This window comes from Amphiura filiformis, chromosome 13, assembly GCF_039555335.1.
Source record: "Amphiura filiformis chromosome 13, Afil_fr2py, whole genome shotgun sequence".
In the NCBI taxonomy this organism is placed as follows: Eukaryota; Metazoa; Echinodermata; class Ophiuroidea; order Amphilepidida; family Amphiuridae; genus Amphiura; species Amphiura filiformis.
This window is the reverse complement of record NC_092640.1, coordinates 39,272,388-39,286,868: the sequence shown is the minus strand read 5'-3', so window position 1 is coordinate 39,286,868 and position 14,481 is coordinate 39,272,388. Positions and strand designations below refer to the sequence as shown.

Here is a 14,481-nt window from a genome sequence, read left to right as displayed (position 1 = left end):
TAATTATAGAGATTCTTCATGTTTATTATGTAGAGGGGATAATGGGGACAAATTCTACCAACTAGAACATCCTGCTTTAGGATAGCGTCGACTAACTCTTATTTTTAACCAACATTACTTAGAGAATTAACGATAAGATTTTTTTGTTTTTACTAACCTCTACCGTGTAATGGAGGACAAGAAGGTCTAATATTTTGAGTAGTGGATTCCGGCGCACTTACGATAAAACAATCTTGAACCTACCTGTCGTCTATCACACCGTAGAGGATAGTAATAACACAAAATCACATCGTTTGTCGTTTATTCTCTTTCTTTACTTTTAAAACCATCAGCTATTTTGTTTTGTTTTAAATAATTATGCTACCGTCATAAAAAAAACTCCCCTTATTCTAAAATGAAGGAAACTTGTTTACAACTTCACGTCTTCAAATTCGCGTATACAAGTGCGTGCGAGTATTGCGCACTTGGTCTACGCATACATACACGAAACTTTACATGCGTGTTAAACGCGTAACATGATGCCATCGTCTACGGCCTCAGGTAACACCCAGAATCATGCGATTGTCCAATCAGATTATGCCCAATCAGATATACGAGCTATCACTCTCACTGGTTGATAATGTACATTAGCGTTCACACCCTTACGCGCTGTAAGACACCTTATACGTGGGTCCCTCAGAAGCACTCAAACTTTGAATAAGTAGTCGAGTAGGATTTTTTTTGTACCCGAGACATCCAACGATCATTCTGTGAATGTGCAAGCGTATTGGTTTTAAGACATTTGTCGTGATAGATTGATATTTAATATTCTAGTGTTTCAACTCCTGATTCCAGAGAGAAACATCACTAATTATTTGGAATTAACTTGTTTTGCCAAATGAAACATAATTAGTTCTAACTGCCAATAAAAGTAAATTTAAATATTTAGCTAAAAGCATGCAAATGTGGAGTCACTAGTTTCTAAGACTTCGGACGAGTCTAAGCATTCAAAATCTTGAGTATAGGCTAAAGTTGGCTCAAAGTTTTAATATTTTGATAATTGTTTATAGAAAAGATTAGAAAACGTGTATTCCAAAAATTACAAATTAAAATTTGTCTATATAAAAGTCTTTGGGCTTGATTGTCACAGCATACAAAAAACGCGCGTTTTAGCCCTTATTTCCAATAATTGACCAAACATTAAAATTTGACTTTCGTTGCCGGTTAGAGCTAAATAAAGGATTAGGATTTACCTATGTTTCATATGACAAAGCATGATATAGTTCTTTTTAAAGTCAAAATAACTAGCGCTGTATTTTTTCTGGAATAGGGAGTAGGCAGTTGACTCTCATTGAATCATTGGACAACATTCAGTTATTAACATAGAAAGTAGTGTTCACTTAAATCATATTGCTGCTGTGACATCAGAGACATTGCAATCATTTAACACATGCCATAAGAATGACATCAAATGTTTTAATCGGAAGACAAATAATTAACGTCGCCGCTGATATAATTCCTTGTTTATCGCATCATGTTCAGTTACTAGCAAGACGATAGTGGTCTTAATAAAGCTCCTTAATTCTAGTTACATTTGACTATTTACCATAATTATTATTGGTCCATTTCCCTGTTGTTAATATCAATCGTTACCTACCAACTACAACTCTAAAACGAAACGCACCTGCAAGAAAGGAACCACTCGTATTAACACCCAATCTAACCAGGTCACTTTTTTGTTTTCTTTTTGCATTATAGGGGTGGGAGTTCAATGAGACACATAGACTCACGACGTGGTTCCCTGATCTCATCTGTCTACACACCAGTAAGCTTCGAGGAAATGTCTCGTGCTGGAACACCAGCTCTACAAGACGATGATAAACCACCAGGGTGCCCATTGAGTCCAATAAGAATGGCATTGGACAAGATAAAGAATGAAGAAAAACATATCGGGACACATCGCGATTCACGAGATGAACAACGACCTTCAACACCGCGGAATTCACCAGCAAATAACAACAACGCATCCAACGACTCAAGCAAGACAGGCACATTAAATTTTGGTCAAGTCAATTACAGTCACGGCAACATGCAGTCTTTTATGGACCCCGGGTATGCTCATGGAAAGTTAGAGGGTGCTATAACACCGCCATATCAAATGGAAAAGAAGCAACTGCACCGTTTGCAGCAACAAAATAATGTGGAAAACTCATCACCTCCTAGTCCCCCTCTCTATGACTCTCCTACAACCTCCCCTGTTCCTCCACCTCCGCCCCAACAGCCTCGCCCACACGATTTAGGGAGTAACGGATCGATACCAAAACGCCCTCAAAGTCCTCCAAACCAGCTCTCTCCAGTCCGCGAGGCACCACGTGAAAAACGGATCATACATGACCATAGGTCGCCTCCAAGAAGAGTTCAGACGACAGATAGCAGTACCAATACATCAAACGATCACGTACCACATAGCTCTGCATGTCAAATTTTGTAGCATTAACATATATTTGACTACCGAGTGCCTGTTAATGCAATATCATCACACAAAATGTGTGAAACAAATGAAAACTGATTACTGTATTGAGGCTGCTGCTAAATTAATTGCATTATGCTGATGATTTTTTATTACTTGGCGATCGCCTGCATACGCATAAAACGTTTACTTTGTTAGCATCCAACCGTCATCTGTACAAATAAATTATAGTTAGCATGGGAAAGAGGTTGCTTTTATTCTATAGCTATACATCCTGCCCGCATTTTTATGAACTATATGTACTCAGGATCCTTCCCCACCAAGCATTAATGCCCATAGGAAGTAGTATATAGAACTATTTTTCTTTACTAACTGTCGATTAACTTGGTTATTTATTATGAGTACGGTACCTGTTTCTTGAGTTGTGTTGGCACTAGATTATAATAGGGTAAAAGCACATCGAATACTTCAGAATTTAAATGATAAGTTAGATATTTTGAACTTCATAACTGTTTTGCTACATTTAAAGATTACAAATATTTTAAAATATGTAGTACAACCCCGGCGAAGTACGAGTTTTATCATTTCAGTAACAAGTCTCTCGGATAAAAGTAATGATTGGAACCAATATGTTGGTTTGGCTCGCATGCATGTTCCCAGTGTGTCGACATCAATGGATTTCCGACTTTGTTTATAGTTTTGGATTAGCAGGAATCTCACTCCTTTGTTACTCACCTACAGTCAGTCGTTACGACATTATGCAGACATGAACTTGTTAGTGAGGATCGAGTCTATACACGATCATGGGCTATAATATAATTATTTAAACACATTATAGGACAGCATAGAAAAAATCATTGTTTTCATAAAGTAATTTTGTAAGCGATCAATAATTCTGTTGGTGAGAACAAATTAAAGCAATATTATAACATTTGCTAAGGAAGACGCCCTGAATGTTTTTCAAAAATCTGATTGTTACAATATTATGCAATGTACTCAAGGCTTCAGGTGCTCAAAACGATTGAGTGTATTTCGTTTAATTATTACGATCAGAATGAGCCGAACGCGATGCTCATTACACTGTACGTACATTGCGTGCACATCAAAAGGACCACTCTCAGTCACGATCGATATAGTGACAACCGTTGACGACAGATGCGAATGCGGAATGAAGTAGCGATTTTCTTTATTTTGCCTCATCTGTTCGGGTCAAAATTAAAAGGGCACATACCTGACAGCCTAAAAACCAACATTTTGAGGAAAATATATACAATTCTATTTCTTTAAATGTTAAAATATTGCTGTAAGTATACCGGGTGAGTATTATGTTGCAACATTTGACGCATCCTTGAGAAAATTCAAGTTTTCACAACGATAGGGGAAGGGACATGCCCCCCCCCCTTTTTTTTCCCCAGTGGCACAAGTGGACAGGTTCATAATTATCAAGTATCTGGATAAACAGATTTATTGTGTTTGAATTATTACACTATTCGACAAGGTCCTTCAACAGTGTCTCGCTGCTCTTACTGATTATTGCGTAAAAGGCAAATGGGTGTCAATGCGATGATAACATTGATTCAATTAGCCAATCAGAACCCCACTTCCGTATTTACGTTGTAAACAGCGCCAAATTGGCAGACCGCTGAAGAACCTTGCTGAAAACTGTAAGTATAATATTGAGAAGTATAGGGCAGATTGTTTTCATTAAAGCCTCCTAGCAGAGTTGGTATATTTTCAGCCGTTTTGTGTGTACATGAAAGGTTCATGTCTCGCGCCTCCAGGAGATAAGCTTTACCTCCCACGTGACTTACTTTTGTAAAAAAAAATAAACACAACTATTTTAAGAGAGAGAGAGAGGTAATCAGTCCTAGTTTGAGACTGCGAACAAAATGGCCGCTGACTGTTGAGCATTAAGGCAATGATTTATGCAGCGTACCTTTTTACCAGCATGATATGTATTTGCATCTCATTAATTCGAGAAACATACAAATAGTCCATTATTTGGAATGTCACAAAAGTTATCAGCCCTGTTGTAATAAACTTGAAGGTATATATCAAAATTGATTATTAAAATCTAGTCAACTGGACTTACTATTTTTGACTGGCGACGTTTCACATTATATCCTGGATGCTTCTAGAATGAAACGTCGCCAGTCAAAAATAGTAAGTCCAGTTGACTAAATTTTAATTATCAATTTTGATATTTTATATACCTGGATGACTGAGAATATACACAAATATATTGAATTGAAGCTATATATAAAGTTGCGTTTTTAGATTGGTGTAAGCTGATTTTCCCAGAAACTTGATTTTTAAAGGTTAGTAACATTTGAGACATCCATCAAATGGGCCATTCCAATTGAAATACACAGCGGACTATATTTCAACTAGAATACCATGACGGTAGCCCAATGTGTCGGACTGAATTGATGAAGGTAGGCTTATACGAGTTGATTTTGGCAGACAGTAGATCGCATCAAAACGGCTGACTTTATATGATAGAATTTACCAGATGCATCTAGGCGCTGACTGAGCGCCCATTACGGCAGGAAATTTCCGACTGGAAATATTCATAGTCTATGCATAAGTATTTTCGGCATTATCAAGCCATAGTAATATCATTATATCTTTAAGGGTTATTATAAAAAAAAACTGAAAATCGATTTTATATAAAATATTTGAAGATAAGTTGTTTGTTTTAAGAATTAAGAATATTTCTTTAGCTCTCTTCCCAATAATATTCTTATTGGATGTGTTATACACATTGCTTTCTAGTTACAAATTCAAGCAATGACTTGATATATTAATCGGTCCTGAATTATGTTTTTGTACAAAAAATAAAAGTTACAAATAGAAGATGTTGCATCATTCATGTTTTGTATAGAATTTGGAATTACCATATAACGTTAATACAACAGCCTCATAATAGTCCATTGCTGTATGCAATTACACTCTCGTATAATTATCTTTAAAGTTGGTGTCAATTTGGTATGCTAAATAATCCACATCTTTGAGCGTTTTTGAAAGAGCAGACATAATTAACAGAGTTGGGTAGTAAAATGTACCTTTTTGTGTGGTTATCAAACTTTGGAATGTCCGAATTCAGTCCGATCTACTGGATCTTTTGTGTGTGTTATTGGAGTGGCTATATTCAGTCCAAGAGAACGCCAAATATGGATCAGGAGTATTACATAATAATACCCTGCTATGACAATAGCTGCACTAGGTTAATCGTATAATCTCCTTATGTGGTTAGCATGGCTGGGCCAGGAAATCCACAAGGTCAGCCAATGTATGTACATGTATTCGGTACATGTGTCATATCTTTTACAATGGGTGATAAATTTCTGGTTTGTTTTATTTCAAAACGCAACATTCGATATTCTAAAGCTTGGTCCAAATCCAAGAGAAGAACCAACTCTAGTAATTTATGTGGTTTCAAATTATATCAGACGTTGCCTTTTTGATAGAAATGGTGTTTGTTGATGTGCACAGTTTCCAATTAGATCATAACATGCTGTTGTACATCCAAGGTCAAAGGTCTTTTAATCCATATTTGGCGTTGTTCTGGGACTGATATTAGATTTGTATCCTGTCCCGCGTAATTATTTTCTGCAACCATAACGGGACGCAAAATTTTATTAAGCCCTAACCCTAACCCTAACCCTGACACTTACCCTAAACCTAACACTTACCCTAACCCTAACCCTAACCCTAACACTTACCCTAACCCTAACCCTAATCCTATGTGTTCCTATGGGTTATAAAAATTTTGCGTGCCGTTATGGTTGCAGAAAAAAATAAACATCCCGGATGCGTGATCAGGCTGACTGATCTTCTAGCGTAGCGTCAAATTGTTACGTTAAAAGAAGTTCAGGTATTGCAGGTCAAAGTTCTGTAAAAATGTTGAATACTCTTCATTTTTGGGGTTTTTCCCAATCTTTACCAACGTTTAACAAATCTCAATAACACAGTTGATACGACACATGCTTCAAAACACTGATTGTTACGTCGTGTTATGCTATTGCTATTCTTCCTCAACTGTTTGCCATAATTTTTTTCTGACAAGGGGGAGGAGCCGAACCTACAGATAACAAATCACATTTCGATAGTCAATTCCCTAGTGATTTATACTCGCTTCGTCAGAACGTTTATAAAGTATAAAGAAATTATGGCACTCTCTTTAATTCACCTCTTCGGAAAATCCAGAAACTATTGGACCCCTGACGACGTTTTATCGATGCGTATATTTTCACTGCGCGCACGTCAAATTTTGCGGAGTGAATATTTGCGATCGGTGTCCAATTGCAAAGGTTTTTTGGGATTTTCAAAAACGGTCAAGGTTCATCGCTAGCCTTCCAACACCTGATAATGTAATAAAGAAATAAAAAGACTAGTATGCGTCTGACGTCAACTGTCAATCAAACTTAGGGACGATTTATTGTCTTGAAAGTTGAGTTTCTTAACGCGGCGGTAAAACAGCGTGCCTTATGGTTAATTTTGCACATTCAAACATACACGCCGTCTCAAAAGTTAGATCTTAGTAATATGAATTTTCTTTCCTGAAGGCATCATCTCAACAATGCCTAGAAACGTTGCTTTTTGCCTTATTGCCTTATAAAAGTACTGTAATTTTCCGAGAAAGGCACCAGATGAATCAAGATTCCTTTTACGCTCTACTAGCCAATCAAGGGTCGTAGGAAGTTTGATTGACAGTGATATCAGACGCAAACTATTCTTTATATTCTGTCTCAGATTATGAAGTACAACTTGTAAGTTGTAAATAGGAATGCTGGTGGTTAAAAAATGTATCTACGTATTAATCTCTTTAATATGGGTCAACTCTGATGTAATCGTATTTTTAAAATATGATGAAAAATAAGATATATAAATTGAATGTGTTTTTATTTTTATAATAATACGAATTATCTATTGTTATCATGTCAATATTGTAATCTGTAGTAAAGTAGAAAATATTCCCAAAGAATAATTATATTAGTTGATATAAAGCGCTGAGAAGCTTAGTTTGCAATGATTCTGTCTACTTCAGGTTGTTTTATAATAAGAACAAATTCCATATTTCAACTTTCTCGAATTATTATATAAGTATACTTTAGCCTTATATTCAAGCACTGATAATCCAATTGTCAAAATTAAATTAAATTTGATATTGTTGTCAAAAAGGCCATAGAATACTTTTAAAATTTAGAAATGTCAGATATATTGCAACCAAAAATCAATTTGTCATTTGGAGCTGTGATCAAACTTGTAATTTTTGTTATAGTGCACTCTTGTTTGAACGTCCTTTGTTTACCTTCCGAATTTTCAAAGCAATAATAATGGTCTTTGTAATATTTGAAAAAGCGACACTGCGACTTTTTGAATAATTTGTTCTTAGTCATAAAATATTAAGTTTTTGGCGATTGCAGAAGTTATTTAGAATATAAATAGATCATTTCGGTAAATTGCGAAAGTAATCCTAAGTAGGTCACTGCGATGTGCAGCATCGTTTATAATAGGTCATCATTAGTACTGCGGTTGTGATTGCTATAAGCGATACTACGCATGTCAGTTCTCAGTGACGATTACTAAAGGATTCTGGGATTGATTTACCGAAAGGTTTATTCCGAGCGTTTATTCATTGGTCTTCCTTTATTGCTGACAAAATCTGTAACATCGTCGCTGGACGGGAAAAACCTCATATTTATGTGCATTTCATTATTACCTATTTAGCAAATAGGTAAAACTGACAAATCGTACAAACGTCAATGTCAACTTGCAGGGCTCACAAAAACATTTTTTTTTATCAATTAAGAGTGTTTTATGACCTGTGCAAAATAACAATTTCATCAAATTTGATATTGTGTTACTCTTATGGGTAACAGTAAAAATGCAAAAAAAGTGGGTAATGGTGAATCCAACGGACGAGGACACAAAACACATCAAGGATCAATAAATGATACAAGAGGATACCTTGAATATGAACAACAGAAAAGAAAACGAGCAAGGTACACCAACTTGATGTGGGGAAACATGTTAAATACAGACTAGACAATATGCAGGGGGGGGCAAAACCAGCAAATGTAGGCATAGGAAGTAGGCAAAGTTCGATAGCCAAAAATTGCCAATTTCAGAGCCCACAGAAGTGTCAGCAAAACAGTACAAAATAACCTGGAGCAGACAAACAAAACCAAACAGACAAAAAACAACCGACGTTTCGAGCAGATAAACTGCTCTTCTTCAGCTTTTATATTTTGTTGTCTGTCCCTGAAGAAGAGCAGTTTATATCATTGATCCTTGTTGTTTTTGCAGGTTTAGCACTTTTGTGAGCATTGGAACTAGCCATTTTTGGCTATCGAACTTTGCCTACTTCCTATGCCTACATTTGCTGGTTTTGCCCCCCGCACATTGTCTAGTCTGTATTTTACATGTTTCCCCACATCAAGTTGGTGTACCTTGCTCGTTTTCTTTTCAGTAAAAATGCACATTATGAGTTTTTTCTGCCCATCGAAAACATGAAAATAAAGATTGAAAGTCACTATGTCCATTGGCACAAACTATAAATTCAGATTGTTTATAACGGAGAAGAAGGTTTTTAAAAAATAAAAATATTTAGTCTATAAGTCGGTAAAGGTAAAGTTATACATTTCACGTATATGTATTCTACTATTGTTATTGTACTGCTTCATTGGGTAAACATCCGGGACAGATGGGGTCAGCCAGGGGTTAACATCCGTTTTTTCTTGAACTGACTGGGATTCCCGGATTTCATGTATATGTATGGCTCTCAATACACGGAACCAACGGAGTGTTCTCATGATTTTTTTTTTCTATACGTACCATAGGATAAGTGGAAGTCCGAGTTTAAGTATGCCAAGTACGTGGACTAGGTGAATATAGTTACCATTTAGTTACCAAGAGTTCGAGATGTTATCAGTTAACTTCGGATTATCTTCAAGCCAATACACCTGCAACTTTCCGCCACCAGGGACCGAACCTGGGACCTCGTGCGTAAGATGCGAGTACCTTAACTGCAGGTAATCCCAACCTAGAAGCTTTGATAATCTAGTATCCTGAATATAGCCCCTGATAAGGTCTTTTTAATTGCAGAGCTTACATTAGCTCTTTTATGTCCAGCTCTTAATAGCTAAGTGGTCTGGTGGTCTAATCTAGTCCACGAACCAATCTGTGGAGAGGAAATCCCTTGCTACTTACTACGACTAAATACAAAAGAAATCAGAAGCTCTTGACTGCTAAATCACCCAACATGCATCACTTATATGGTTGGAAAAATAATTTTGTATTGTGATAGTGATATTTCTTCCGGGTTTTTAACAATTCCTACTTTGACCATTTCAAATATTGACTTGTTATATAGTTTTGGTAAGCTGACAAAAATGTTGGATTTGCTCACCTTTCCAATTCCATCGTGAGCAATTTTTCATTTATACAATTGAATCAAGCACTACTTAACTTTGTAAGGTCATTTTATTTTGAAAAGTTATTGATGCTGTTCTGCATAAAAAGAACTGATTAAATAAAATTACTATTTAATAATGAAACCGATGACTAGAATGGGTAATATGCAACCCCGCCAATACGATGATTACCTCTTCGGTAATGCTAGACAAAAACCAAAACTATGACATAACTACGTAATCGTTTTTTTCGAAAAGGCTTTTGGGAATAAGCCAAATCGGCATTGAAATCGCCAATGCACCGTCGGACAGTTTTTGCAGTTTTGAGACACCTTGCATTCTGACCTATCCGTAATTGAGCAAAAAAGCAAACTAAAACAGTACCAACTGACCAGCAGGGAAACTTTTAATGGATCTTAAAAAGATTCTTCAACTATCCGTAATTGTTTTACTAGAATAAAAACGTGGTTATTTCACATATTAATTATTCAAAATGTTCTTAATATTATTGCAATAACAAATTAATGAATAATAATTAATTAGCAATAGTAATTTCCCCGATAGGTCATAGTTCAATGTGTTCCAAAACTGCCAATACCGTCCCACATTGCTTTAGGAATTTGTAATGCCGATGTCGATATTAACGAAATGTTTCGTTACAAAACCAATACCAATGGTGTAACAGAGTTTCCGATCCCTTTTGCTTATTGGTCCCAGTAATATTAATTCTTCTCGAATAAAAATAAAAATCCGACATATCTATCTATATCGATGTATCAATACATGAAATCTAGAATAGTTTTACTTTCTGTGAATCAATGACGCTTGCTAGCGTACACACGCATTTGTAGGCGAGAAACAGCTGAGTCAACGCGTTGACGTCACGGACTCGCCGCGAGTTACAGGGGTGCATATGGTAATTATTATGTTTTATTTGTACTATAGAAAGATTTAGTACTTTGACCAAAATATCATGTAATAATATATGAAATAATTATTGTGTTGACCCCCAACTGATTTATTATAACCTTTTGTAAAGGTGTTTTTAATTTACTTTTGTTATTATTCTTTTATGGAAACAACAAGATTGTTAATAATTTTGTCATGTGCATTTCTATTTAAATGTTATTTGTATCAACTATTTTGTCAGTTTATTTGCACTCAATGATTAAATAAATATCACATTTTTGTAAAACATTGGAATGAATGTTATTATTATTTTGATGTCGTTGTCTTAATTCAAAATAATCAAAGAGACTGTCAGAGATCAATTTCATCTTTGCTTGAATTGGTTTATATCACGGATCACCAGGCATTTTTTTAAAAATCAGTCCGGTCCTGCTGCCTTGCCACAAAACATTGCCCGAGCAAGCAACATGTTTCCTGCGCAGGCAACATAGGTCTTGGAAACGCTTCCGAATTCCGAAATTATTCATGGTCACTTTATAACTAATCAGGGGAAATTTTAATTTGTACTCTTGAGTTATATCTAATTTGAATTTTTTTAAGAAGGCGAAAAATATTCACCTGAAGGATTTTTTTAAATAAAAAAAATTTCCTAACGGTATGAGAAAGGTTTTTAACACAAGTCTCCACATACATAAATGTTCCTAACGGTGTTTTGAATATTATTAGATTAAATAAGCAAATTTCGATTTAATTAAAATTAATGGAAAATACCACGGATTGTATATCCATTGATAATAGTGATCTTACTTCTTCTTTACTGTAAACCAAGAAAGAACATTTATTTCATTTCAATTAGAGCATTTCATTGTGGGATACCATGTTGCTTGGGCAGGAAATATCCCTTTTCCTGGGCATGAAACCTGCTGCCTGGTTAGGTAGCGTTGCCTGGCCAGGCAGTTGGACCGGACTGGTAATGTAACCCATTCATGAAAGTCCGAACCAACAAGAATAGCAGCAAGACCAATTGTTTGTGAACCCATGTCATTCATACCATCAATTCTTTATCTTCTTCATTTCATTTATCATTCATCATTATAAAATAAAACGCTTTGATCATTATAGCATTATGACGTCTTTCTTAAAAAATGTCGTAAATAGAGTCGTCCGACGGAAGAAAAGGAGGAACAAGTCAAATATTTTTTACTACTTAATATTCATTATTTACAAGGTTCTTAAACAAATCAAATAGAGTAGGTGGTGTTGACATACCTCAATGACGTTTCGTCAGCACTTTCTCAAATTGAATGCATGACCAGATTTGACCTTTCTCGTCTGTTGCTTTCTGTTGGCAGCTGACGTAGATGGCGCTGTTAGTAACTAACAGAGCCATCAACGTCAGCTACCTACAGGAAGCAACAGACGAAGAAGGTAAAATCTGGTCGTTCAATTTGAGAAAGTGCTGTGTTACAGTACGAAACGTCATTGAGGTATGTCAACATCACCTACTCTATTGTATTTTTTAAGAACCTTGTAAATAATGTTAATTGGACAATCCTGATTAACCTATTTGCGTACTTAATATTCACATCGAGTAATTTTATATTGTTTGTATTACATAACAATGTGATATTCCAGTTGAAATCCATACACCACCATGGAGACATGATCTTGATCTTCCATGTCATCCACACAGGGAGTGTAGATTTTAAATGTAGCCAGTCATTCATGATTATGATGATACCCCATTTAAAATTCATACTCCCTGTGTAGGAGAATAAGATCATGTCTTCCATAAAGGTTGTGCATGTTGTGTGGAATTCAACTGGAATAGTCTTAAACTTAGCCCGGTCTTTATATCATTATCTTTTGATGAATCCAAGTGTGTGAAAATATTGGATCCAAAACATGATAATGATAAAATTTATATATTGGTCTCGCACTGAATTTTAAGAAAATATATATTTTAAAGCTAATAGCTCGACTAATAAATATGGGCTCAATTGATCCCATTTTGGCAAAAGATTTTAATGAGTAGATGGGAAAAAGAGAATACGACCCATTGAGCATTTTCAAGTTTCTGTTTTTGGTTTCACTATTGTAAGTTCCAAAATATGATGGATAGGGTGTTGCCCGATAAAGGTGCCACAACCTAATGGGCATTAGGAAACAACAAATCATAGGTGTTATTCAAAACGTAATAACAACATTTAATTGTCGGGTTAAAAGGTCTTGAAAACGTTTTTAAAACGTTATTTTAAAATATTTTGTCAACACTTAAATAACAATGTGTTTAGAATATTTTGCACCAAGTTTTCAAAAATGTATCTTGAGTGTTATTAAAACGTTTTATACCCTTTATATAAACCGACATTTAAACTTTTACTCTCTAACGTTTGGTGTTTGCTGGGCTAAGCTATTTAATAAATTTAATAGAATTATTGAAATTCTTACGAGATTATTGGATCTTTTTGACGTTTTTATCTTCTTGTTAAATCTCAGAGTTGATTGACATGTCCAACGAATGGGTCGAAGAAGTCGATAAGATTGACTCATCCCCCCCCTAAATAAAGAAGAAAAAGGCCATTGCTAGTTACAATATCTATGAAAAAATTATAACATATTCTCTACATACAAGCAATACCAATGAACTAGAATCCTCACAAAATGTTAGGTGCTGACTGTGCAATGAGCCCGGGGAAAATTTCCAAACGGCCCGCCAATTTAAAACTTTAATTTATAATACCTGACGCAGTAACAGAGTCTTTTTACGGTCAGGAATGTCTCCAATCTGTACAAGAATTAGTACATCAGCATTGTCCATTACCATTCGCATTCGTGCAAAATGTAGCTGGAAATGACACCATCCATCATCGATAAAATTCTCTGATAAAACTGCGATTGTTTTGCGGCTTTGCTTAATACCGTGACATAGGCCAATTGCATTGAGAATAATATTATGTCCAGCTGGAATGTCACGTCTTTCTTTAAGACATAGTCGGAATTGTTCTGGTCCATCTTCAATGTTTGGAATGAGTTGATCATTTATCCATTGTCTTTGTGATAGACATTAAGGATGATATCGACGTCGCATGATTGGTGCTTCCCTGATATCAACATTTTCTTTATTCATTATCACGGTCGGCATATCCCTAATATCTTCTCTGATAAAATCAAATCCATACTTATTTGTAATATATGCGCCATCTATATCTAAAGTCTGCATAAAAAGAAACTCAGCTGTTATAAATACACCTATAGCTTCAGAACTAATAATTGTTTTCACAATATTTCAACATAGAGAGAATGATGGGTTATTTACGCGCATTTTGATACCCCATTTGTCCAATGCCGTTCAATATTGACAACACAGCAGAGCTTTTAAAGAAAAATACCCGAATTTAAAAGTTGCAGTTTTCAGCCATCAGTGGTTATTACACAAGCATTGTGGCACGTAAAACCCACCATTTACTTCGCGCTGACTTCAAATCAATACAAATAGCTGCAACCTTTAAATTCGGGTATTTTTCTTTCAAAACACTACTGTGTTGTTAATATTGAACCAAATTGAACAAATGGGGTATCAAAATGCGCGTAAATAAATCCTCCTCTTTTTATGTTGAAATATTGTGAAAACAATTATTAGTTCTGAAGCTATAGGCGTATTTATAACAGCTGAGTTTCTTTTTGTGCAGACTTTATAAATGA

General features: G+C 35.4%; 1 protein-coding gene across 1 annotated transcript in view; it reads left to right on the top strand.

Annotated features, from left to right (window-relative positions):
• Positions 1-7,816, top strand: part of LOC140168330 (soluble guanylate cyclase gcy-31-like) — a 127,442-nt gene extending 119,626 nt beyond the window's left edge. Inside the window, 1 exon segment of the mRNA XM_072191697.1 lies at positions 1,738-7,816. Within this exon segment, the coding sequence (XP_072047798.1) occupies positions 1,738-2,470 (733 nt within the window). The 3' untranslated portion in view covers positions 2,471-7,816.
• Positions 7,817-14,481: the final 6,665 nt, after the last annotated feature.